The sequence below is a fragment of the Gallinula chloropus genome (assembly GCF_964237585.1).
Source record: "Gallinula chloropus genome assembly, chromosome: 1".
NCBI lineage: Eukaryota > Metazoa > Chordata > Aves > Gruiformes > Rallidae > Gallinula > Gallinula chloropus.
The window spans coordinates 51,272,339-51,297,981 of record NC_140085.1 but is presented as its reverse complement, the minus strand read 5'-3'; the positions used below and the strand labels follow the sequence as shown (position 1 = coordinate 51,297,981).

Genomic DNA, 25,643 nt, shown 5'->3' with positions numbered 1-25,643 from the left:
CAAAGGTCCTCTGACAAGGTTCTTCATAACAAACAGTCTGATGCAGCATGGTGGAGAGCTGTGGAAATAGCTGACGTCTTAGTCTTCTAAATCTTCTTAATATTTGACTGACAAAGGAAATGGCATTTCAGAACTGTTACATTTTGTCATGTGCAAGAGAAAAGGCTTGTAGTTTGTGGAGAAAATGAGGAATTTTGGAGGTCTTTTTTAGATAACTGTGTTTTGAAAACAAACCCAAATACAGTTAAGACATGAAAGCATGGTGTTTATGTTCCCTTTTGGTCTTATGCCACACTCCTTTTTTCTCTGCAGCCTTTTCCCAAGGTTTGATTCCACCACAGTAGCACATTTCATCCAGCCTGAATTCCTCCTACATCACAGTGACTAGCATTTGTTCCTGAGTGGTTATAGGCTCTCAGAGGCACCTAGCCAATGCCAAAGATTGTGCACAAGGACTTAAGTAGAATTTAGGCCAGATGAATCTAGGCCACAGGCTCCACGCATTTTATGACAAGTCCCATTGTAATACTGATTTTCCTCCTTTGGGGCTGGATAATTCAGAAATCCCTGCAGAGTGGATTTGTGTGTGGATAAAAGTGCACGTGCTCACATACGTGTATGTGTCTGCATTGTTAGAAAAGAAAAACCTCACTGTTCAGCTTCCCTAAAGACTCTTTGAATACATACTGCATATTTCCTTTTGAATCATCCCATATAAGTTTATCTAACAAAAGGATGTCTGGTTTGTGCCTTGCATTTAAGTTGTTGGTAAGATCATTGTGAAAATACAGAATTGTAGAGTAGTTTAGGTTGGAAAAGACCTTTAAGAGCATCAGATTCAACCATTAACCTACCACTGCCAAGTCCACCACTAAACCATGTTCCTGTGTGCCACATCTATATGTTTTTTAAGTACCAGGGATGGTGACTCATTACTTCCCTGGGCAGCCTGTTCTAGTGCTTGATGACCCTTTTGGTGAAGAAATTTTCCCCAGCATCCCATCTGGGTCTTCCCTGGTGCAAACTTGAGGCTGTTCTCTTGTCCCATTGCTTGTTACTTAGGAGAAGACACCAATACACACCTGGCTACAACCTCCTTTCCATATTCAGCTGTATGTTAACCAACAACCCCAGATTCTTTTCCACAGGGCAGCTTTCCAGCCACTCTTTCCCAAGCCTGTAGCATTGTGACCCAGGAGTTGTGACCCAAGTGCAGGACCTGGCACTGAGCCTTGTTGAACCACACGCAATTGGCCTTGGCTCACCGATCCAGCCTGTCCAGATGCCTCTGTAGAGCCTTCATATGCTCCACCAGATCAATGCTGCCACCCAACTCGGTGTCATCTGCAGACTTCCTGAGGGAGCACTTGATAATTAAAACCTCAGTATGAAAACTATTAGAATATTTTTAACAGATATTATTATTGCCATATACATAGTGGATCTAATAATTCAGAATTTTAAAGTTGAAATATAATTTTGTACATCTTGTACAAATACTGTCAAATTTGCATTTCTGATTACACATAATTATGCTTTAAAAAGCATGTTTTAACCTGCAAATACAGCAAAGTCAGAAAATTACTATTAAGCTTGTTTATGCTGGAGGGTAGGAAGACCCTCCAGAGGGACCTGGACAGGTTGAATCGATGGGCTGAGACCAGTGGGATGAAGTTCAACATGGCAAAGTGTTGGGTCCTGCACTTTGGTCTTAACAACCACATGCAGAGCTACAGGCTTGGGGCAGGGTGGCTGGAAAGCTGCACAGAGGAAAAGGATCTGGGGGTGTTGGTTGACATTCTCCTAAACAGGAGCCAGCTGTGTGCCCAGGTGGCCAAGAAGGTCAATGGCATCCTGGCTTGTATCAGGAATAGCATAGTCAGCACGACCAGGGAGGTGATCTTCCCCCTGTACTCAGCTCTGGTGAGGTCACACCTCAAGTGCTGTGTTCAGTTCTGGGCCCCTCACTACAAGAAAGACATCAAGGCCCTGGAGCGTGTCCAGAGAAGGGCAACTAGGCTGGTGAAGGGGCTGGAACACAGATCTGATGAGAAGCAGCTGAGGGAACCTGAAAGGAGGTTGTGGTGAGGTGAGGATCAGCCTATTCTCACAGATAAGTAGCGATAGGACAAGAGCAAATGGCTGCAGGTTGTGCCAAAGAAGATTCAGGTTAGAAATTAGGAGAAATTTCTTCTCAGAAGGAGTGGTTGGTCATTGGAATGGGTTCCCCAGGGAGATGGTGGAGTCACTGTCCCTCAGAGTGTTTCTAAGGAAAGTTTGGATGAGGTACTGAGGGACATGCTTTGGTAAGTAGTATAGGTGGTAGGGGGATGTTGGACTAGATGATCTTGAAGGCTTTCTCCAACCTTAATGATTCTGTGATCTTACTTAGCTTACTATTTTTTGTCATAGATATATTTAAACTAGAATTTCTCCACTGTATCCAAGTGCTTCAAAAGTATGAATGATTTTTGCAGAATTTGCTTGATATGGTGAAGGATAATTTTTTGTGGAGACTTAGTCAGGTGAATGCCAAGTCCTTCACAAGTACTCATGTGGATGGAGTGACATGACCCTTTTTGACAGGAGTATGTCTTAGCCAAATTTGTTAGTGTTTTTGTGAATCCATCAGAAACAAATACCTGGTGTGGTGTGGTTGACCTCCCAGTGACATTATCAGGTGCCTTTGTAGGACTCTGAAGTCAGTAGAGTCTCAGTGTGATGAGAAGGCTGCAATCATTCTGTTTAACAGCAGAGCACTTTCATTTTCCATAACATCTTGTTGGACACCACAGAACTGCTTCATTGAAAACTTTTTTTCAGGGGAAAAAAAGTAAAAAACCTCAGGCTGAAACATGGCACAGAAAGTTTTGCCCAAGTTTTTATAGTTTGGCAAAGTCTGAAGCAAATCAGCAGAGAAACTCGTACTGGGAAGTGTAGATTAACTTTAAGTGAAGGAAATACTACTAAATTCTTTTATAATAAACTCAACTTTTCCTTAGTTCCTATTTTTTTTAGATTAGCCTAAGTTGTAAAATAATCAGGCTTCTAATACAAAGGGAAATCTCTTTCCTTTGCATCTTGTCTGTAAATGTACTTTCTGATACTTGCCTAGGAGCCCCGCTGTTGGAGTTCTGTTAGAGAAGCTCATTAACAGGCAACTGAGGAGTTAAGGGTTCCTTTCATTTACTATCTTTTTTTTTTTACTGTTTCCAGAAGAATTTGTTTCAAAGTTGTGTTACAGAGTATCCAAATGTCAGGCTGAGACTGTATATTTAAATTAGCCCAAAATCCAACTAGTAAGCGTAGCCCCTGGAGTGAAATGTTAGATGGGTGTCCACAAATACTTACAGGGCACGTTTGCCATGGCTGTGGCTTCAAAAAGAGATGGAAGCAAGCCACTGAGATGGAAGCAAGCCACTGAATGCTTTCTCCTTCGCTCTCGTTGCTGCAGGAGACTGAACTGGGCCCCGTGCTTCATAGCTGGTAGTGAAAACAGATGCCATTTTCTAATTCAGTCCTCAGAGAAGCTAAACTGGGCTGCTGGTGGCTAAGGCTCTCCTTGAAGTTTTTTCCTGGCTGATACTGACCACCTACTTAAAAAACCCACTATAGTAAATACAGCTAGATTATGAGTAGACATGTCCTTATAGTGCACTAGATATTTATGATGCATATCGTGCATTCTATTTGTGATCAAATTTAGGATTCATTGCACATTCTTGGCTGCTGTTGGCAGTGTCTTTCTGACTCACTGAGATTTATTATCCCAGTTTCCACTAGGGGAACCTGGACCACATGGATAGGCTGTTTGAAATTCACCAATGTATAGTTCTTAGCCCAGCACAGAGACTGTCACATCTCATTACTTAATGGAAGGTTTCACAGACTCTAATTATTATTCCTTATTTTATTTCTTTTTCTTTTTTTTTCCTTTCCAGGGAAAGTTATTGATGTTGATCATGGAATTATTTGTGAAAATGTTCCTATAATTACTCCGAATGGCGATGTGGTGGTTTCCAGGCTAAACTTCAAAGTAAGATGATATCCAAGAATCTTCTGATTGTTGCCATCACATTAACATAAACAGCACAGAATTCATGTACCTTATGTTAAGTACTTGGAGGAGCATGTGGATAAAAGGGAAAGTCCAGAAAGGTAGGCATAGTAGTTCAATAGAGGCAGATATATGTAGTTTATCCTGGTCAAAGAAAGAGAAGAGAGGATTTCTGGTGCTGTTGCCAGGCAAAATAAAAGTCCTGAGATTTTCAAAGGTGCATATGGGAGTCTGCATCCATCTTGACTTAACTGCAATGAAATTGGGGTGCTTGATTCACATAAGCTCCTTTTAAAAGTCTGGGATCACAGCAACAGTGAAAATATTGAATCTGTAGTAGTTCTTGATCACCACAAAGAGCAGCATTAACTGATATTTGACAGCACAGTTCACAAGCCCAACTGTGGAGCCTTTACTCGCTCAAAACTTGCATTGTTTTTAAAAAGCTATTCCAGACACTTCTCTGTACCTGCTCACAATTTTAATGGACAACCTGGTGCAGATGCATCCAGCACAGATGTTATGCAGATAATATCCTGGCACAGGTGCAACCAGCACAGATGTTATTACACAGATTCTACTGTAGATATTATTTTTAAAAATATATATGAAGTTACCAGAACACCAGCATGAATAATCCCAGCATGTCCTTTAATTTAGCTAAAGCAGGGTGTTCCTCTTTTCACCTTTTGGTAGGAATTACCAACTAGGAGAACAGGGTCTATGGCAAAACTTGCTTCAGTGTAGGAATTTCAGATTTGTGAAATTACAACTTTATGGTCATGGAGACAGTTATAATTTCATTTGGCTCAGGAGACAAAAATTATGGAAAATACAACATAGTCAATATATTTATGTAAAGGATAGACAGTGACATTGTGATTACACAGAAATGTACACTATATACACACAGGGCAATATCCAAATGAACCAAACCAAGTACATCACACCCAAAATGATACTGGTAATTAAGCAGGAAAGGGCAATGTGAAGCAAGTCTTCCAAATCATTTGATCAGGCTCCCAGAGCTTAGGTTAATGTCACTGCTGAGCACAGCACTGTTCTGTATGCAGTTAACACATTGGGACCTAACCTGCATTAAAATAATTGATTCTGGCTGTGGTGTGCTGGCACTGTGATTTGGAAACACTCAGGCATTATAGAAATTGTTTTCATTATTTCAGCCCAGATACTGTATCTAATGCCACTGGATCCCAAATAGTTGCATAAATATATGTGAGTAATCAATGAAATGGGTAGATAATTTGATATAAGTGCTCATGTAACTCCCTCTAGGGCTCTGAGACTGTCTTGGGCCATACACACTGCGTAGTAATAACCTTTGCATTTTCATTGCTGTTACAGGTCGAGGAGGGGATGAATCTTCTCATCACTGGACCCAATGGCTGTGGAAAAAGTTCGCTTTTCAGAATTTTAAGTGGTCTGTGGCCTGTGTACGAAGGAGTTCTCTACAAACCCCCTCCACAGCACATGTTTTATATACCACAAAGGTAGGTGTTCTGCTCAAGGTGAAACCTTCGTTCTGATTACATTAATTTTGACCCTGTTTTCTCATTTTTGGTCTGTGATATATACAGCCAGGTTAAAAGGTAGTAAGGCACCACCTCACCTGTGAGGAGAGTGCTTAAAAAAATCCCTTCTCAGTGGTGATGCAAATCTTCAGCTGTTGGGAAGGGCTCACATACCCTTGTGATGGAGCCTATGCTCTCTGGATGGTTAAAGTCATGAATGATTGGGAACATGGGAACAAACTAACAAAATTGGAAAGAAATTTGAAATAGATTTAATAGATCTTAATTCTGATTTCACTTTGAAAGCAAACATCAGAGCAAATGAGAGTGTTTCGGTTTCTAAATGTTGAACTGCTCAAAATAATTTTCAGAAACATCAAAACTTCAGCTTTTACACTACAAAACCAGAAATGTCTTCATCTCATTAGGGGAAACAGGGCTTTTTCATGCTTCGTTTGTATTCTAACTTGCTGTTGGACTCTCAGAATATAATTTAATGCAGTTGATTCTAGAATATCTCCTTAGAGACTTCTAACTAGGTTGTTTTGCAAAAGCAAAATCAAACACTGAGAATCTTTGATTGCTTTCTGTAGTTCATTTCTTCCCATGGGCAATAGAAGTATTCATGGTACAGTTTGTAGTCTTGTTTAAAAAGTTCAGGCTATTAAGCTGAATGGAAAAAATTAACTGATGAGCAGATTTTCCTTGCTGTAGGTGAAGGTAACAAAGAACATTTATCTATTTTTTTTTCAAACATATGTATAATATATTGCTATCTATTGTCATTTTTCTGAGCCACTTGAGGGTTTCATTCAGCAATTTGGTGCAAAACACTTTATTAATTGTTTTTTCAAAACAATATATCAGAATTCCCACTGTGTGGGACATTCTTAAAATCAGTTTTATTCTTAAGCAGAAGAAAAGCATTTCTGATTTTTTTTTTCCTTGCAGGACATCTTAAGTTTCAGCCACTTCTGTTCTTTGTGTCATCTCAGCCCCTTCTCAGATCAGCATTTGAAGCTGGCTTGCCTACAGCCCTTCCCTTTTACTTATGTCCCCTTCCTACTGTGAAAGCAAACAGACTCACATTGCATTCAGGCAGATTCACCAAGGTGCTGGTTGAGGGGGTTCAATCACATCTGCTGGGGTTTCATTTCCATAAATGCAGTTCTTGGTTGCTTCTTTCCCCTAAGCTGTGAGTCTGTCCAGCAGGTCTTCTGTGCAGTATATTTGGTCTTTGTAATATATTTGGTCTTCGGCTTTGGTCACAACAGGAGATTCAACCAGTGTCTCTGCAGCCCTCTGGGACCAAAACCATGTAGGGATTGGCATACTATCTTCTCAGTGTGCCTTGAAGGTATCACTCATATGTAGTCCATCCTAATAGCATCAACCAGGGGAAAGGGTGCTGCCATGATGTCTTTGGGACATCTAAGCAACATTGGCATGGCTTGGTTCTGTGGCTCTGTGATCTTTGTGCTCCTGGAAGGGTTTTTAGGCAGTCCAGAGGTACTTCCCAAGGGACAGAGCAGTGTCTGGGTAAAGGGGGCAACAGTGAGTGACAGAGAGTGCTCTTCTGCGGAAGCTCTACAGCTTGAAGATTTTGAAGTCCGCTTTGGAGGACAGTTCAGCTGTGTCAGTATAGGTTCTGTAGGCTTAGAAGTGTGATGTGTCACTCATAAGTGTCTTGGAAAGGGAATGTGTGACTGAGTCATGTAGGGATTTGGGGGTGAATGTGGCAGGAGTTGATAGAGGACAAAAATCAATCAGACTTATATGCTAGGGTGTCCTTGAGGATCCTGAGTTGCTTTTTTGTCCAGCACATTTGTTCTTTGGGCTTATAGTCTTGGATGAATATCTGTGACACTAAGAATGACTTAAAGGAGATTCAGTCTTGAAGTTTGCACAGCTCTGGGACAGATTTGCAACAGATCTGCTGGATTTTTAGGGCTCTTGCATGGATTGACTTCTTTTTTTTTTCCCACCTGTGTTCCATTTCTGAGTATTTTAACAGTTCACTTATTTATGGCCCAAACAAATTATGCATTCATTTGGGTTTTTTGTCTGTCCCTGGCTCTAGACTAGATTTGGAATTTCTGTAGTGATTTGTAAAGTGTTCTGAAATCCTGAAATCATAGCAGCTTGTTTTGGAAGGTCCTGCGGGTGTAACCGTTTTGCTTATTAACCTCCTGCAAATTACTGCTCAGTCAGGATTGCCTCCTATTTGTTTATCTTTTAGACACCATTCTAAAATTTCAGACTGGGAGAAAAATAGTGCCCTGCTTACCTTTCATCATCTATGTATTTCAGCATGGCCTTAGGGAATATTTGTGTTTGGGACTGAGAGGACGTGGGAGGTGGTAGGATGGTATCACCTGGATTCAGCCTTGTCTGGTGGGTAGACATTACATCTCTGGTCTAAGCACATGGGAGATGTTTCCCCATGAGAGGGACACAGTTACCATTGAGCCCTGAAGGAGCTTTCTCCTGCCTGCCAGTGGCTGAGTTTAATTCTGCATCAGCCTCTCTGCGCCTCTCAGTGGGTTGTAGGAACCTCATCTGCATATGGTGAATGGTGGAGAATACAGTGACTACTACTTAGTAACAAAGTATTTCACAGTAAACAGAAGCTCACTGAAAAGATTATTTCTTTGTCTCTGCTTGTAATGTTCCAGCTTAGTATTCCAGCATTGAGTGGGAAATCATCTGTCTCTGCTGAGTTCAAAAGCTACACACAGAAGTATTATTTATTAAAAAATGAATCATCTCATTGTATACCCCAAATTGCATCAGCGCTGCAAACACTTTGTAGTTAGCTACACTTAGCATTATGTAGGCTTTAAAACAGAGCCTTAAGAGTCCCTATCTTTTTATCTTTTTAGATTGCTTAGCATCATTATACTGCTTTTTTAAGATTCTGGGAATCACTGTGAGATTTGTCCTTAACCAGTCACAGCTCTGGTGGATACTCACAGGACAGACTGCCCTTTGGGGGGCAGGGAGACAGAAGCCCAGGGATTCCTGTGAGTGTGGCTCTGGCACTGGCTGTGACAAGCCTGTAAAACAGGAGGGTGGGCAGAAGAGAAGGGAGACTTTAAGCAGCCCAGCATTATATCGGTGCCAAAAGCAGCTTGTTTTCAGGGATGGATCAGCGCTCGGAACTGGTCATGGCTCAGCAAGTTGTCACATCTCATTGGAGCCTCAGTAACTGGCAGAGTTTGTGCTCTTGCCCTTCTACTTCTCTGTCCCTCTTTTGCAAAGTAAAAATCACGTGAGTTGACGACCTCTTTGCATTCCTCTGGTAACTGGTGAAGAAGGTAGTGTGAATGAAAAATGAGTGCTTGTGGGTGCTCTAGTTGGTAAAGAATCAGGATTCAAATCAGGATTCAAAATAATTTTAAGGAATAATAACAAAAGTATGTAGTGGGTAGCATAAGGACCAATGCTGAAGATAGGACCACAGGGTGTGTATGTAGCACTTAAGGAATTAAAGCAGCAGTCAGTCCTTTCACAGCCTATCAGCAGTGTACCTGAATGTAGGCTGATCTCTCCAGCCTGCACTGTTCCTCTGTGGGCCTTAAACATGGGAGGAGACTTCATCTCTGTGGAATTAGTGAGCTCCTGCATACAATTCTTCCTCACACTCCAGCTCTCCTTGCCCTGCAACTAAAAGCCTCAGCTTTTTCAGTTGTCAGGAAGCACAGAGGCTGCCCATGTTGGCTCTCGTTCCCTTAGCTCTCCCTCGTTTGATCCAAACGCCAGCAGAATCACACACCTACGTACTCGCAGGTTGCCTTGGCAACACCACAGCAATATTCCTCAATATCTCTGCACCGTGAAGCTGGAGTAGAACTGTAATCACCACTGGGTTATTGGTATAAATTATTCACCCTTTTCTGCCAGCTGTGTCTTGCTGTCTCATTTGCATGGAGGAATGTCTCACGCGGTCCCTGTTGGTTCCGTAACCTCCTGCCGTGACTGGAGTCTTCCTGGTGCAGCACACGTGTGTTGATGAGACCACCAGCACCAGGCAAATACGCCCGTGTGAGTTCTGTTGGCTGATTTAGATTGGCTTGGATGCCTCTATGATATATTGCATTTTGCACATCCTAATTTCTTGTCAGCTCATACTGCTGTGTCTTTAACTGTGATCCCTTCAGTGGGGGTGACCTGTACTGTGACTGCACATGCCAACACCGCACTAGCGATTGTCGTTGCCCTTCAGCATTTTGCTCACAGTACACTGCCACACTGCCTTGTTCCTTCAGTACTTTGCCATCACTTCATGTCATGCTATATAGATATCTGCTCTCTTCCACACTGCATCTATCTGTTGTACATACTGTTATCAAGTTCATGGTGCTCCTTTCCAGAGTTCACCACTTATCTGACAGCTGAGAACAAGGTCTGTGGTGGATAGTGTTAACATGAAACATAGCACAGCATACTTCAGTTATGTATGCTATGTTGACACAGGTTTGCTTTAACAAATTGGCTGCTACTTTCTGTCTTCTTTTTTGAAATTGATCAATTCAAGACAGGTTAACTCAGTATTCTGCTGTTCATAAAAAAGTGTGGCCTTACATCTGAGAGGACTGTTAGGCTATCCTCTCAGCCAGGGCAAAGCTTTTCCTATCTTACTGTGACTCATGTAGAAATGATTTCATGTCTCCTCCTTGATTGAAGGAAGTCCAGTCTTGTCTCACCTAGAACAGAAAAGGTCTTGTCTTGCTGTCCTGTAGATTAGCTGAAGCTTTGCCTGCCAGGATCACTGGGAGAGCTGTTTCCAGAGAGGAACTTTACAGCTGTAGAGTTTTAAGGTTTTTGATTAGGTCTATGTGCTGACTGATCAATCACAAGTAATGGCAGTAACTCTTGGTAGAACATTGTAGACAAGATTCACCTACACTAATAGTCAGAGGTGGAAAATAGCTTTATGGATTAGCTACTCCCTCTCAAGCCATGCAAGATGCCTTCCTTACTGGCCAAATGCAAGAGTCAGCTAATTAAAGCACAGCTTACAAGTCTTTTCTGTTACTAGGCAAAGTGTTGCAGAAATCCCAGACTGAAGTCTTTAGTCAGCTTGCAGCATTGGATTTAAAATATATTTACATAAATCCAACACCAGTCTTAATGGCTACAGCTAAACCGTTTGTGAAGGACTTCAGCGTGCTCTGGGGTTTTGATCCCTCAGTACCTTCAGACTGGGGGCATGTTTGGAGCAAACTTTTGCTGTGGGAGGTACCAAGAGGACTAAACTTGTGTGAGGAATTGAGATGTATTGGTACATACTCGGCTTTTACTCCATATGAAGACTAGTGCGTTTCCTAGTGGGCAGCTGTCTGAAGCACAGAAGCCAGTATCACTCTTGATACAAATGAAGACACTTGTTGACAAGTTTGAATCACCAGAGAAATCCAGGCTTGATTTGGACCAGAGATTTCAGTATCATCTCTTACCTAGTGGAGGACTTTTCAGTTGAAGGAGATTCTATTATTACCTCTTGCTGCATAGATGTCTGGAGAGACTTCATTCTCCAGACTCATGGAGACATCTTGCTTAAGGCACAGTGTGCTCACTTGGTGCAAGCCAAGTCCCTTTTATTTGTGATCCATAAAAGAACTTGATCCTTCAGAGGATTATGATACGCACTGGGGTATAATATAAAGTGTTGTCAGCTGCATATGTGATTAAATACCACACTGCATATGCAACTGAAAGGTGAAATCCATTCTTGTAATCAAAGCAGCATCCCTCCTGTTTTGAGTATTGCTTCAGTAACAAGCACAACAATCTTGTTTTGGCTCCTGCACAAAAGTGGGTGTCACTAAAATGGAAATCTTCCTCTATTTACATTCTTTTGAGATGTTTTCCTCACTGTTACGAAAGACCTAAATTTCTGTCTGTGAGGATGCCCAGTTGCAGGGATATTTCTACTATGATCTTTGGCAATCAGCTGCTCTGTGTTTCATAATGTATTTTGGACACCATGTTCTTGCCAGCATGAGCTTGCAATGCCTCCACTCCCCACTTGCTTCTTTTGATAGGATTTTGAATATCAAAAGTCCTTGTTCAGCATCAATAGTTCCACGTTGACTGTACCACCTTTCCAGGCATCCACACATGTGACAGACTGTTTATATGACTTCATGTAAAAGCTGGAAAAAACAGGGTTTGAATGTGTTTTTTTAAGTACATTGTCAGGTTAAGCTTGACAAGCATTTCATAAATATGAAGTCACTGAATAGATTATAAGAACTGAGCATGCAGCTGGTATTTATAGGACCTATTTAATCTGTGCTGGATTTATTTTGCTGAGACCAACAGCTCACTTGCCTTTAAAATTCAGTTTTGATGGCAATGCCAGGGGAATAAATTCACCTACAGGTTGAGATTGCTGTGTAACTTAGCAGTGGTATGAACAAACTTGCGTGTTAGGGAGTAATCTGGTGGTTGCATTTACATGACCTAGGTTCTGCAAAGAAATGCCATTACTGTGTCCAGCTTGAGCAGTTACTCCAGCTTAATGCCATGCATTGTGACTGCAACAAAGTGTCTTTGACAGATGAACAGGATGGCAAATGTTTACTAGGTCAATAATGTTTTACTTAGGGATGTCAAAAAGCATGCTTCAAATATCATAGGTGGATCACATTAAGGAGCAACGTGGTGACATAATACTGGAAAGTGCTGGGAGAAATAAACTGCAAAACCTTCCTGACATAAAAAGCTTGATATGAAAAGATTGAAAGGATGCTCTTTTATGAGAGGAGGACAGCTGAAAGCTCTAGTAACTCCTTTCCTCTCCTCCATACTATTGTTTGCAATCACATACTCTCATTACAGTGCCCTATGCTTTTAAATACCCAGACAGCAGACATAGCCAACACCTTCCTCTTGAAGAAGAGGTTGTAGTCCTTTCCAGGCACTATTGGTTTTGCCTTTTGCCTGCCCCTTTGTCCTGGGCTCCAAAATGTGGCCCAGCTCCAATGTGAATTGGACCTTCAGCCCTTTCCCAGCCTCTCCATTGTCTGCTTGCTCAGACACATTTCTTAGGGTCTAGTCCTGTCTGCCTGCCTACAGCTTGAGGATCTCACCATCTGTCCCTGCTCCGACTCACTGTGGATTCCAAGGTAAATGTAAGTTTTATTCAGCACAGTGATTCTGTTCTTCATTTCTTGGAGACAATGGAGTATTCACTGGGTGCAACACCCACCTGCCAGAGAGACTATTAGCCATCCATTACATTACATTAGTTCAATCCCCAACAAGTTAAAGCCATACATAAACCATCAACTCAGACAGCAAAGGTACAACTCATCTGTGGTCAGTTAGGTGGCTAGAAGTTAGATATTCTTGTTGGAGCTTTATAATGAGTGAACTGCCCTACCTCCAGAGGGTGATTTGCTGTTGCAGTGCACCAGTGAAAGTGTTCATTGCTGATGCCAGTGTGAAAGGTATTCAAAGTCTGCACTTCATTGATTAAAATTCCCTTATTAGAGATAAGGAATAAGTTGATAGCATAGATAATCATGAAATCACAGAGTGGTTGAGGTTGGAAGGGACCTCTGGAGGTCATCTGTTCCAACCCCTTGCTCAAGCAGGACCACGTAGAGCTATTTGCCCAGGACCATGGCCAGATGGCTTTTGAATATCTTCAAGGCTTGAGATTCCACAACCTCTCTGGGAAAATTGTTCCAGTACTTGATCACCCTCGTAGTGAAAAATTGTTTTCTGGTGCTTGGATGCCATTTCCTATTTCAGTTTGTGCCCATTGCCTCTGGTCCTGTTACTGGTCACCATTAAAAAGAGCTTGGCTGTACTTTCTTTGCACCCTCCCTTCAGGTACTTACATACATTGATGACACCCCCTTGAGCCTTCTCTTTTTTCGAGGCTGGACAGTCCCAGCTCCCTCAGCCTTTCCTCACAGGAGAGATGCTTCTGTCCCTTCATCATCTTTGTGGCACTTAAATCCCATCAGATGCTAGGACCCCAGCATTGTGCAACATCAGATGGGCCTCTGGTCACAGCACATCGTGCTGCACTTGATCCCATCCGTGCTAAGGTTCACTGGCATTATAGTCTTTAGTGGCCTGGTAGGATTGTCTTGGAAGTAAACACCTTTGGTTATTATTTCTGCTGTCAAAGGAAAGGATGTTTGCAGGAGAACACGCTGCTTCGCTCCAAGATAACGCCAAGGACACACAGGGTGGTGTCACTGCTGGTGCCAAGTGGGAGCTGCTCGCAGGCTCCTCTGTTAGGATTAGTCAGCAAAGTTTATCCTGCAGCTGAGTGATAAGTGCAGCACAGCACAGGCCTGAAGGCCAAGTTACATGTGCAGCACAGCCCAGCACAGTGCAGCAAAGTGTAGCACAGGCCTGTGCCCTCTCAGGTCGACTGTTCTGAGGATCTCTAACTCTTTGATACACAGTAATTTTCCAGTTCAGACCACTGCAGCCATTCATCCCATGTCCTAGAACAAATATCTAGGGCACGTGAGACCCACTGGAGGTACCAGTTCAGTAGAGTACTTTGTTGCCTGCAAAGAGAGCTTGGGGTGACAACCTCAGACTTGAATGAGGAACTTTTAGGTGAGGTGAGTGTCTTCTGCAGGTAATGCTGAGTAGTCCCCAGAACTTGGGATTTTCAGATCTTTGTTCCCAAGTCATTATTTATGGCATGGTCTCATGGGACCATGGAGCAGGTGGGGTTTCTCCTGCAGTTCAGCATGTGTGCACTGGCCTACCTTAAAAGGGAGCCCGTCTTTCCCAAGAGGGATGGCTTTTCCAGGCTTGTTTATCTGCCTAATACTTTGCATTAATTATATCCTATCAATTTTAGTTTCTGCTAGAGATGACTACAGCTCCCCTGTGGCCACTTCAGGTACCTGGAATGCTTATAAAATGTCTCTAATAGTGTTCCATGTATCTATACATGTTCTATGTCTCTATATACATGGTGCATCTCTGCATTCTGCACCGTCATGTTCTGTCCTGTGTAATCCAGTGCTTCACAGAGGATTAGAGAGGGAAGTCAGTGCAGTGTGTGACCTCACATTCTGGCAGGGTGTTTCACTGGAGACTCACTGTTGCTCCAGTATTACTTTTACATTCATAACCCAGTGCATGGAAGATACAATACCTTGGACAACTAAGCACTGCAGAAGCCCAGAGCAAAAGCAGCCTCTGCTCTAGAGGCTTCACTGTCTACACTTCCTCTTCTCTGTGAAGTAAGGTGTCACTTTTCATCTGCAAAACCATGAATAATTTGGGATCTTTCTAAAAGAGAAAACTGCCTTACTCACTGTAATACCTCTTAAGCTGGGGCATGCCCAGTGGGGCTGACAGCTAGAGTCTTGTCTAGAACAGCTTGTTGTTTGATTCATTGATCTTCATGATCATCCATCTAAGTAATCCTTTGATTATCAGGACTGCCAGGGATATGAAAAGACTGGGCCTGCAAAACTTGGTTGTTTAAGAAAAGGAGAGTATTTTTCCTGCATTTGTCTGCCTGGTTGCTTTGATTCACCACAGGAGGTATAATTATTTCAGATTGCATTAGCTGCTCATATTTTGCAGAAATTGTCTGGGTTTTGTTTTTAATTATATATGTGTTCATTCTGTTGTCTCTGCCTATCACAAGATACAAATGGGCTGAAATGGATGATTTCATGAATCATTTGCCTTAAACTTCTGTGCCATCTGACCAATTCTGGTTTTGTTGTAACTGGTAAAGAAGTAAATTATGGCATGAGATGATAACCTGAGGATGAATAGCACTTTAAATTAAAGGCTTCTCCCAGATTATTTTCTTGCAGAGATGTGTATAGCTTCTTTGCAAAGAAAGCCACAGGGTGATTAGTGTGATTTTCTTTTTTTTCAGCCTTTGATACCAGATTCTAATTATATGCATTGAGAATTCAGCCTTTCATACCACGCATTTCATTTCCTGTTAACTATGTTAATGGCTATAAGCTGATTACATTCCACTCTGGTAACTGATCTATCTGAAATATTTAGAGGATCTTCATGGCTGGGTCTGTATGAGTGGAGAGGAGAGTTCAGTGTAGGGTATTTTAAAGAGACATCAATTATTTATATCTTTAGAAGGGTTGCTGAAACTTTAGCTGGCCCTGAAATCCCTTGAACTAGATACAGTGCAATAAACTGAGTCTGTTGCTTTTTTAACACTTTGCTAAATATTATTATTATTATTATTATTATTATTATTATTATTGTTGTTGTTGTTGTTGTTGTTGTTGTTGTTGTTGTTGTTGTTGTTATTTTCTCACTCTTTGGGGTGCCACTTCTGTGTGAGAGTAGTGGATACAGCACTGCTTAAAAAGAACTTAATTCACATTCAATTCAGACATTTTATTTTCTCAAAGTTATGGTGATGCCGTCATTGGGGGTTTGCTGTTTCTTTCATTTATTTTATTAATGCCATCAAAGAACTATTAGGAATCTAGATCATGGAATCACAGAAAGAAGCTCTGGAGATCATCTAGTCCAACTCCCCAGCTAAAGCAGGATCACCTAGAGCAGATTGCACAGGATTGTGCCTGGGCAGGTCTGCAATGTCTCCAGAAAAGGAGATGCCAGAATATCTCTGGGCAGCCTGTCCCAGTGCTCTGGCACCTGGAGAGTGAAGAAGCTTTTCTTCATGTTGAGATGGATCTTCCCGTGTTCCAGTTTGTGCCCACTGCCCCTCATCCTGTCTCTGGGCACCACTGAGAAGAGTCTGGCCCCTTCCTCTAGATACCCTTTTGATATTTTAAAGTATCAATCAGATCCCCTCTCAGTCTTCTCTTCTCCAGGCTAAACAGACCCAGCTCTATCAGTCCTTCTTCATATGAGAGATGGTCCAGTCCCCTACACTTGCCCTTGTTGAATTTCATTTGGTTCCTCTCCACCCAACTCTTCAGCCTGTCCAGGTCTTACCGAATGCCAGCAGAGTTTTCTGGTGTATCAGCCACTCTTCCCATTTTGTATCATCAGCAGACACTGAGGGCACAGTCTGTACCCTTGTCCCCATCATTGATTGAATAAGACTGAGCCCAGTACTGACTCCTGGCACAGGCCTTCAGCTAGGCTCTGTGCCGCTTACCTCAACCCTCTGAGCTCTGCCGTTCAGCCAGTTCTCAAACTACCTCACTGTCCACTCATCTAACCCACGCTTCCAAAGCTTGCCTCTGAGGATGTTATAGGAGACAGTGTCAGAAGCCTTGCAGAAGTCAAGGTAGACAACATCCACTATCAACTACCTCTAGTCAAGGTGGACAACTTCTGCAGCACTTTCCGTAGCCAAGGTTGGCATTTCTTGAGCATCGCTGGTGATCAAGCTTTGCCGTGGAGTTTTTCCCATGGGCCTGAATCAGGAGCATGGCAAGAGCTGGAGTTCTGCTGAGGTGAATCCTGCTGAGGTATTGCAGCACCTAAAAATTAGGATCTTCGCAACAGCAAAGTGATGGAAATTCCTAAATATAGGTGGACTCCCTAGAGAGTCTGGAGGAGATTTAGGGCTTTTGGAAAATTTAACAAAAATATTTGTGTAGTAGGTAAAGGGAGCCACCTAGAGTTAATCCATAGGAATCTCTAAATATAAACGAATGTATGAACTCCTGCCTCTTACTGAAGTTTAGGTGCCAAACTGAGGGCTAAACATTAAACCCCTTTATCTATAACAAGCCCTGTGTTGAGAGCAGGCACCTAAATAAGATTAGAACACCCTTTCATGTTATTACAAGGCTACTAAAGGATTAGGATAGTTACTGCTTTTTGTATTAAAGAACACTGGGGAGAAAAAAAGGAGTAACAAAAATAAATGCCCGAGGCCTGGCACTAAAGTCTCCTTCCTTCTTGTTGAGGACTCTGACTGGTATAGTTTATAATTAGGCTCTTTCCAATAGCTATCTCTACAAACACATGATTCCTGCTCTTCACAGCAGTTTTCATACTTAAGTGGGAAGATTAGAGGGTGTTCTCCCTTTGACTCCTCTTTAAGCCTGGATGCTAGCCTAGAAAAATGGGAATCGGATGCCCTGCAAGCTTAGAAGAACTTATCCTGAACCCAGTTCTTGGAAGAGATTTTCTAACTGTTATTTTGTCATACAGCCCCTTGATTGCATCACTAGTAGCTGCCAGTGTCTTGTGCTGGACTTAAAACTGTTGCTTTCATATTCCATGCTGTACTAGACTTTCTGTCCGGGGAATTTGACAACATTTAGGCACTGCTGTAGATGTGAGCTGTGCCCTTGGCTTTCTGGACTGGAGATTCTTTGGTGCAAGCACTGACTTCTTAAAATCTTCCAAGTTTCCTAGGAAGATGACTCCATGGTCAGAGCTTGGGCTCCAGTATGATCTTCTTGAATAGAGGTGCCTAAATTTGGAAGACATTTTATTTCAGATGCCAAAGCAAGTGCTCTGAATTGCGCTCTGAAGGCGTCCTCATCTGTTTTAGAAAACCAAGCTGCAATTTATCCATAAAAGAAGAATCCCAGGAGTAGTGTTCCCCTTTCTCTCTCCTACTTGGGTGTGTGAGAGAGGCATTGTGTCAGCCAGAGACAGAAACGTAAAAGATGGGTCAGTCAAAACTTAACAGTTGCATTACACATAATTTTCCCACATAACTTTGTATATCTGTGAGAGTAATAGTGCAGTAATGACTGCAAGCACACTCGGACAGCGAAGGGCACGTCAGGTCCCGATTGCTGAGTTGGGGGTGTGCAGATGGGTTCCAGAATCCCAAACCACACACTTTTAAACTTGACCTTTCATGGAGGAAGTGTGCCGACAAAGGTGAAGTAAGCTTCAGACTGTTCCTGGCAGTGGGTCCTTGGGCACTTACCTTGGGCTAATATCCCTTAAGTTCTGATGCCTGCCACTTAAAAAGATATAATTTTGGTCCCTCTTTTATTCCAGGGTGCTTATAATTGAGGCTCTGACCATTTAGATTGCTTTACAGACTCTCAAAGTGCATATTAATTAGTTTTTGTAAATCTTTAAAGTAATACTATGGATGACAGAACAGGGTATTAATTCTGTCAGCACAGTTTGTTTTGCCTGGAAGATGAAAACACCTTTGAGTACATTCAGAAGGTATTTGTAAACATTTCAAGTGGACATGACTTGTTCTGATATTGGAACAGAAATTTCTTGACATCTAGAGCAAATCATCACCCTGAATTTGCTGCCCAAAAGAGTGAAGCCCTCTGCTCTTCAAGCCATCAGAGAATTACTGGATTGTAACTGTACTGCCTGGTTACAGTGCTAATCCACAGTCCCTTTGAATCGGCATTATAGGTTTCTCCTTATTGCCTCACAGCTCCAGCATGTAAGCCCTCCATTTGGGCAGGGAAGTGACTGGCATGTACTCCAGTATGTTTCATAGCACCTCCTCCCTCCCCAAAGCTTACTGCAGTAAAGAGACCATATCATCAGCAACACTTGCCCTTCATCCCCAGATGATTTCTCTAGTATTTTGCCAACATTGTACATGATGTCAAGTGTCAATGGGGCACCAGGGAGTTGTCCACACCACAGGCTTCAGGTTGCAGGATGTCTTCACAGTCCTTTTTCTTTAAAGCCTGCACTGCAAGGGGGAAGCCATACACCTTCGTAAGGGATGATGGCTTGTCACTGACAGAATGAAGTTAAAACTCTGCTAAGTGTAGTTCTAAGTGCACCAAGCAGAAATTGGTGATGCAATAAAACAATCAAACTAACTGAAAAAGAAGATCAGTTTATGAAAAGTGAAAGGAAAAAGAGGGAAGGTGAGGAGAGGAGACAAGAGGAGAGGAAAACAATTGCAGAGCTAGTGCTGTCAAAAACATGATCTCTGCACAGCAAAGGAGTTGCTTTCAGAGACTGTAAGAGTTCTTTCTTTGAGACTGGAACCCAGACACTTTGACTGAAAGGAAAAACTCCATCAGAAATCAATTAAGTCCAGTTAAACTCAAGTGTTACTTCAGGACAAAAAGATTGGCTTTGTTGTTTTAACTGCTAGAACTTGAATGAAAACAGTATTTGAACAAGTAGTTTACTGGCAAAGCAAAAAATGTCACTGTTGCTGTATCTAGTTACCCATACTGAATGTTTAGCCATCACACACGTAACCTCAGTTGCAATAACATCTGATGTTTAACAGGTTTTAATGTGTTTGACTTGTGGTACCCATGGTAGGTAAGGAGGTTATTGTATTCAAGTTAAGGATAGAGAAATCTGGTTTAATAGGAGATTGTGAGAGTGTGAGTTAGACAAGATCTCATCTAACTTTAGTGCTTTGGAAGTCTATTATCTAAATTAATTGTCTGGGCTCTGTCCCCCATGGAGGGAGAAGGCACCTTCAGGAGGCAATTCATCCCCACCCTAAAATAAATCATAGAATCATAGAATGGTCTGGGTTGGAAAGGATAAACCAACCACAGAGGTACCTCTCTGTTGTCAAGTGTTGGGATCCCAAATGAGATGTCTCATGCCAAGCAAGAAGGAGTGTCCCCTCGGGGACATGAGTGGCTCTGGAGGAAGCAGAACCTGCTTTCCTACCTCCTGGGACAGACCCATAACCAAAAGCCATTCTTTCTCTCTGCTAGTCAGTAATTGATGGGGTTTGCTATTCCACTGCACGCTGGGCTTTTCTTCAATTTTTACAACTAGGTGGAGAGAGGTGTGCTTGGTGCTACGGGTGTGTTTAGATGGGAGGCCACAAGGAAAATCCAGTTGCACCAGGAAGGAGTGCTGGTGACTCAATAAACAGCATGGCAGCAAGTGCCCTGGCATGCTGCTTTTGAGCATTGCCTTCCCAGTTGTGTTGTAGGTTAATCTCAGAGCTGCTAGTCATTACAGGATCATACTGCACAAGAGTAAGGTATTAAACCCCAGACAGATTATATGATGTGTAACTCTGCCCTCCTTGCCCTTACTTCACCTAAATTACACAGTCTTATGCACAACCTGTTCTGAGCCCAGGTGGAATTTCTGTCTGCTGTCCCAGAGATGGCAGCAGTCGGGAGCAAATGAAGTGATTTCTACATAGGGGAGAAGTAAACCCCTCTGGGCTTCTAGATGCAGTGCACTATGGAAATGTAATATATCATTACTTCATGAAGTTACATAATGTTTAGAGTTGAGCTTTGCAATATCCCCATTAATGTAAAGGGCTCACTACATTTGATGCTAGTGTTCCTGCAGCCCTGAGTGGCTCTCTCCCCACAGCAGGCAGGAAGCACAACGGTGAGCAAAGAGAAGCAGCAGCACTTGCATTTCACGTGTGGTTCTGGTTTTGCTCCACCTGGGTGCCTGCTCACAGCAGGGAGATGGCCAAATATTTGCGGGCAGCTCGGCTCCCCTGCCCTTCCCACCCTCACCCAGCTGGTACAGGTGGGTGGTGCAGGCAGGTACAGATGGTTCACCTCGGTTTTCTCCGGCACTGAAACCAGCGCAGCCGATGCCAGTTCAAACATGACTTTTGGTCCACCTGCAGCCTTAGTTCTGGAATTGGGCATCGGATGCATTATGAGTTCCTTCAAATTACTCTGAGGAATATTTTAACGGTGGGTTGACCCACCCCTTCTGCAGACACACCTCCAAGGGAAGGGGAAGAAATCTGCTGAGGTATGACACGTCTCTGTCAGGGAGAGAGACCCTCTGCATGGCTGAGACCTTCCTGCCACGCAGGTCCAGAGCTCTTCAGGGAACAAAACTGACCCCTCCTCGTCAGCGCACCGTGAAGTTGTTGGAAGCAATTCTCTGTGGCAGGAGCAAGCTGCCTCGAAGCCTCCTTGTTTCTAGCCCAGTTTTAACTGCTCCTCTCTGTCATCATCCCCTGGCAGCGCAGCTTTAATGAGACTAGCATTGTTTTGGCAGATGAACCCAGAGGGAGTCAGTGTAACTTTTGGCACAGTGAGCAGGACGGAGTCTGGAGTCTGACTGTTCTTCCGCTCTGACCTTCCCTTCCAAACTCAGAATCTCATAGATCATTCCCAGGGTGTTTCCAGCTTCCAAGAACTATTGGCAGTGTTTGTAGGACAGGGTGGATATTTGTCCTTCACAAGAAATCCTTAGAACCAGAGGAGCAAAAGAGCTGATCAGATAAATTGACAGATAGGTCTTAGGCTGCCTTTTCTATCCCAGTCTGAATGGTCTGTTACCTTTTAGAGTGGTATGAAACTGTTCTTTGAGCTGAGAGACTGTTCTTTGAGTTAAAGGACTAGGAGAATTTTTGGGGCCTGGGCTGTATCAGAGGCTGGGCACAGCTCATGACACTGTGGAAAGTGTCCATAGCCATACCAGGAACAGGTCCATGACAGGGCACTCTGGCTTCAAAGTGGAGACAGCTTGTTTTACTAAGATGGATGGTATTACCTGGTCTGGGAACTTGGTGGTTCAGAAGCTGCTTCACATCCAGCTCAGCCTTGTGCTTGGCAAAAGGAGGCTGGCACTGGGAGGTTTAAACCGATCAACTTCTCCAATGTATGCTTTTTTGCAATTCAGAGGTGTTACTCTGGCTTCTAGAGCCAGCTAAGTCACACCTGCAGTCCTGAACAGTAGTGTGCAAAAGATGCTTTCTGTGTTCTCCTGCCTGGTTTGGGTGTCTCCTGCTGCTCCATGGAAGTCTTTCCCTGTTTGAGTTTTAACCCCTTTGTTACAATTTGCTTTTAACACGTGAGTGTTTAATTCAATTTCCAAACCTCTGAGCCTACCAAACCTTGAGTACAACACGGAGTTTCTCTGACTCCAAGTGAAAGCATTCAGAATGGGCTATGGAGAGGATGTTTATTCTGCCTGATCTGTCATTTTGTTTTCCTGCTAATACTACCCCTGTTGCTACCCTGTAATCGGCTGTTATGGGAACAATACATTGTCCCTAGGGTAAATTTAGAAAAAACATTCACCCACAATACACCCACAGATAAATCCAGTTCTGGCAGCATGGTGTTTAAAGCATTATACTCACAGAGTGTCAGCTGGATGTGCTCACTTGGAGTCAGCTCCAGATTACCAGTTTCTCTCTGTTGTTTCCCAGACCCTACATGTCCATTGGGACGCTGCGTGATCAAGTAATCTATCCGGACTCGGTGGATGACATGCATGAGAAAGGCTACCAGGACCAAGATCTGGAGTGTATCCTGCAGATGGTTCATCTGTACCACATAGTTCAAAGAGAAGGAGGTAAACTGCCTGTTTTTGTAAAAAGCTTTACAAAACCCATTTCTCACATGTGTGTCTTAGAGTGACTGACCTTCACTCACTGAACTGGCAAAACTGGATCCAGATCTTTTGTGGCTGTGAGAGCTGCACAATCATATGATTGTTGCTCCTGATGGTAACAGAAGGAGAACCAAGGGCTCATCTCCTCCCCAGTAAATCCATGTTCAAGCTGAGCATCCTTGTTCTCTTGTAGTAGCCAGTCTTCTCATGGTACTATGAGATCACTGGCCTTCCTTCATTTCCTTAGAAAATGTAATCTGTATTAGAACCTTGTAATGTCACTGACTGCACCAACTTGAAAGCACATGAGTGAAAGGAGAGTTAATTCTGCTTTCACCTCCCTGGTTTGCAGGATCAGCAGGACTGAGAGCCATGAGAAGGAATGTCTGGTACCACACCACAGGGGTGAACAAGTTAAAAATAACCAAATGACACTGGCTGGCAGTAGGCCGTTGCCCTCTACCACTTGGTGTTTAAGTTGCCATGTGTTCTCAGTGTTGTTTGGCCTGAGAGTAGGAGACAGTGTAAATACACTGGCACAGTGCTAAAGATTAAAGATGATAAAGGCTTCTTCTTTTGTGTCTAAGGAACTGGAGGTTTTTTCCCCCAAGCATAGCAATAATTTTCCTCCTTTTGTTCCCACCAGCCACTAATCTCTAGTTTGAATTTCCTCCCATCATTATACTTTAAAACAGACACAGGACAAAGTTAGGAACATTTAGAGAGAAGAAGGGGTCCTGGTGGGCAGCAGGATGACCATGAGCCAGCAATGTGGCCAAGAAGGCCAATGGCATCCTCGGTTGTATTAGAGGGGTGTGGTTAGTAGGTCAAGAGAGGTTCTTCTCCCTCTCTGCTCTGCCCTGGTGACACCACATCTGGAATATTGTGTCCAGTTCTGAGCCCCTCAGTTCAGGAAGAACAGGGAACTACTTGAATGGGTCCAGCACAGGGCCACCAAGGTGATTAAAGGTCTAGAACACCTTGCTTAGGACAAGCTGAGGGAGCTTGGTCTCTTTAGCCTGGAGAAGAGGAGACTGAGGAGTGACCTCATTAATGTCCATAAATCTGTAAAGGGTGATTGTCAGGAGGACAGATACAGGTTCTTCTTAGTGATGCCAAATGACAGGACAAGGGACAATGGGTGCAAGCTGGAGCACAAGAGGTTCCATGTGTATGTAAGGAAAAACTTCTTCACTGTGAGGGTGACAGAGCCTTGGGACAGGCTGCCCAGAGAGGTTGTGGAGTCTCCTTCTCTGGAGACATTCAAATCTCACCTGGACATGTTCCTGTGTGACCTAATCTAGGTGAGCCTCCTCTGGCAGGGGGTTGGACTAGATGATCTTTTGAGGTCCCTTCCAACCCCTAACATGCTGTGATTCTGCAAAGGAGGACCTTCAAACCCCTGTAAGGAGCTGACACTGGGAGTGCTAGATGCACCCTGCCTCTCTCTGCCAGCTGTCAGTGCTCCTTTTTGAGAAGGTACTTCAGGTGCATTGCCTTGTAGTATGTGTGCTTGGTGCCTCAGTATCATTCTGACAACAGAGAGTAGCACTTCAGCCATGGAAATCCAAAGGCAATGTCTAGATTCCCATTCCTGAGTGTCAGCTTGTTGCTCTCTTCAAAAGGCAGAAGGTTTGTTTTATTTTTGAAGTGTGCATGGACACCTGGAGTCTTTTCTGCACATTTTAGAGTGAGGAGTAGTAATCACATACAGCAGCAATTGTGTGCCTACAGATACTTCTCCACCTCACAATCTTGTTGATGTCCATGTGTTAATGTAATCATCACTCTTGGCCCCCGAGCTGCAATAGAAAATAAGAATCTGCTGTCATTCAGTTTTATGTTGTTACTCAGATCTGAGTAACACACGGATTGGAAAAGTGGGCAGAGCGCTGAACTCCGCGACCGGAATAATTGCAGAGAATGCCTCTGCTCCCTACACTCACATTGTAACTACTCCTGGTAGTATTCCTGAGTCACTTCACGAAGTGAGGTGCCCAGATTGCAGAAGAACCAGCAGATGTGTTGGAATGGGGAGCTGGAAAAGGAGGGGCACTTAAACTGTCAGTGGCGAGAAGCCGCTGTGGAGTGCGCGTTCATAGCCTGCTGGTGCTTGTCGATGTGCTGAACAACACATGGCCCTCAGCAGCCAAAACCATATCCCCATCAGTCTCTGAATGCACATTGATGTGGTTTATAGCCCTGCAGCTGGAGCTCCACGTAACGAGATGCCGCTGGCGAGGGTCAGTGTTCTGTGTTGCCAGCCTGAAAGCCCAGGTTTGGATCAGCCTGGCTCTACTTGCTGTGCCGCAGGAAGTATTTATTGCTGACCCCCTTCTTGCCCTTCTGCCTGGCTGACTGCACGTGTGAGACACACATGATCTATTAAAATGCCTTGAGGACACTGTCAGTGGTCAGTGGAGCTCTGTTGAAACTCCACTCTGGGTAAGGGCACCCTGTGCAAAAGTCTGCACAAACAAATGTTAATGACAGAAATGGGCAAAGCCAGAAAACAGGGAGAGAGATTACCACATACCAGGAAGTTTTTAGGACCACAATACACTTACTTGTTCCCTTTTTCCTTGGACACAAGTGCCAAGGTAGGAGCAGAGAGGAAATCCATGACATATGATTTGACATGTTACATGGATTTCATATGTTTGTATATTCTTTAGAGCTCCCCTAATCTGGGAAAAAGACTCATATTCTGTTTTTTTTAACCAGCAAGCCAGACAAATAGCTGTTGAAAGCAAAACACTGAAATTATTGCTTAAACACAAACTTTTTAAATTCTGATTTTTATTTTATTTTTTTACTTAAAATTTGTAAACTAAATGTTTTCTGTT

General features: G+C 43.2%; 1 protein-coding gene across 3 annotated transcripts in view; it reads left to right on the top strand.

The window, feature by feature from the left end:
* Positions 1 to 25,643, top strand: part of ABCD2 (ATP binding cassette subfamily D member 2) — a 48,637-nt gene that overhangs the window by 11,605 nt on the left and 11,389 nt on the right. For all 3 annotated transcript variants that reach the window (XM_084276778.1, XM_084276777.1, XM_084276776.1), the window contains 3 exons: positions 3,942 to 4,036; positions 5,423 to 5,568; positions 22,613 to 22,758. In XM_084276778.1, coding sequence (XP_084132904.1) covers positions 3,942 to 4,036; positions 5,423 to 5,568; positions 22,613 to 22,758 — 387 coding nt within the window. The remainder of the gene's footprint in view (positions 1 to 3,941; positions 4,037 to 5,422; positions 5,569 to 22,612; positions 22,759 to 25,643) is intronic.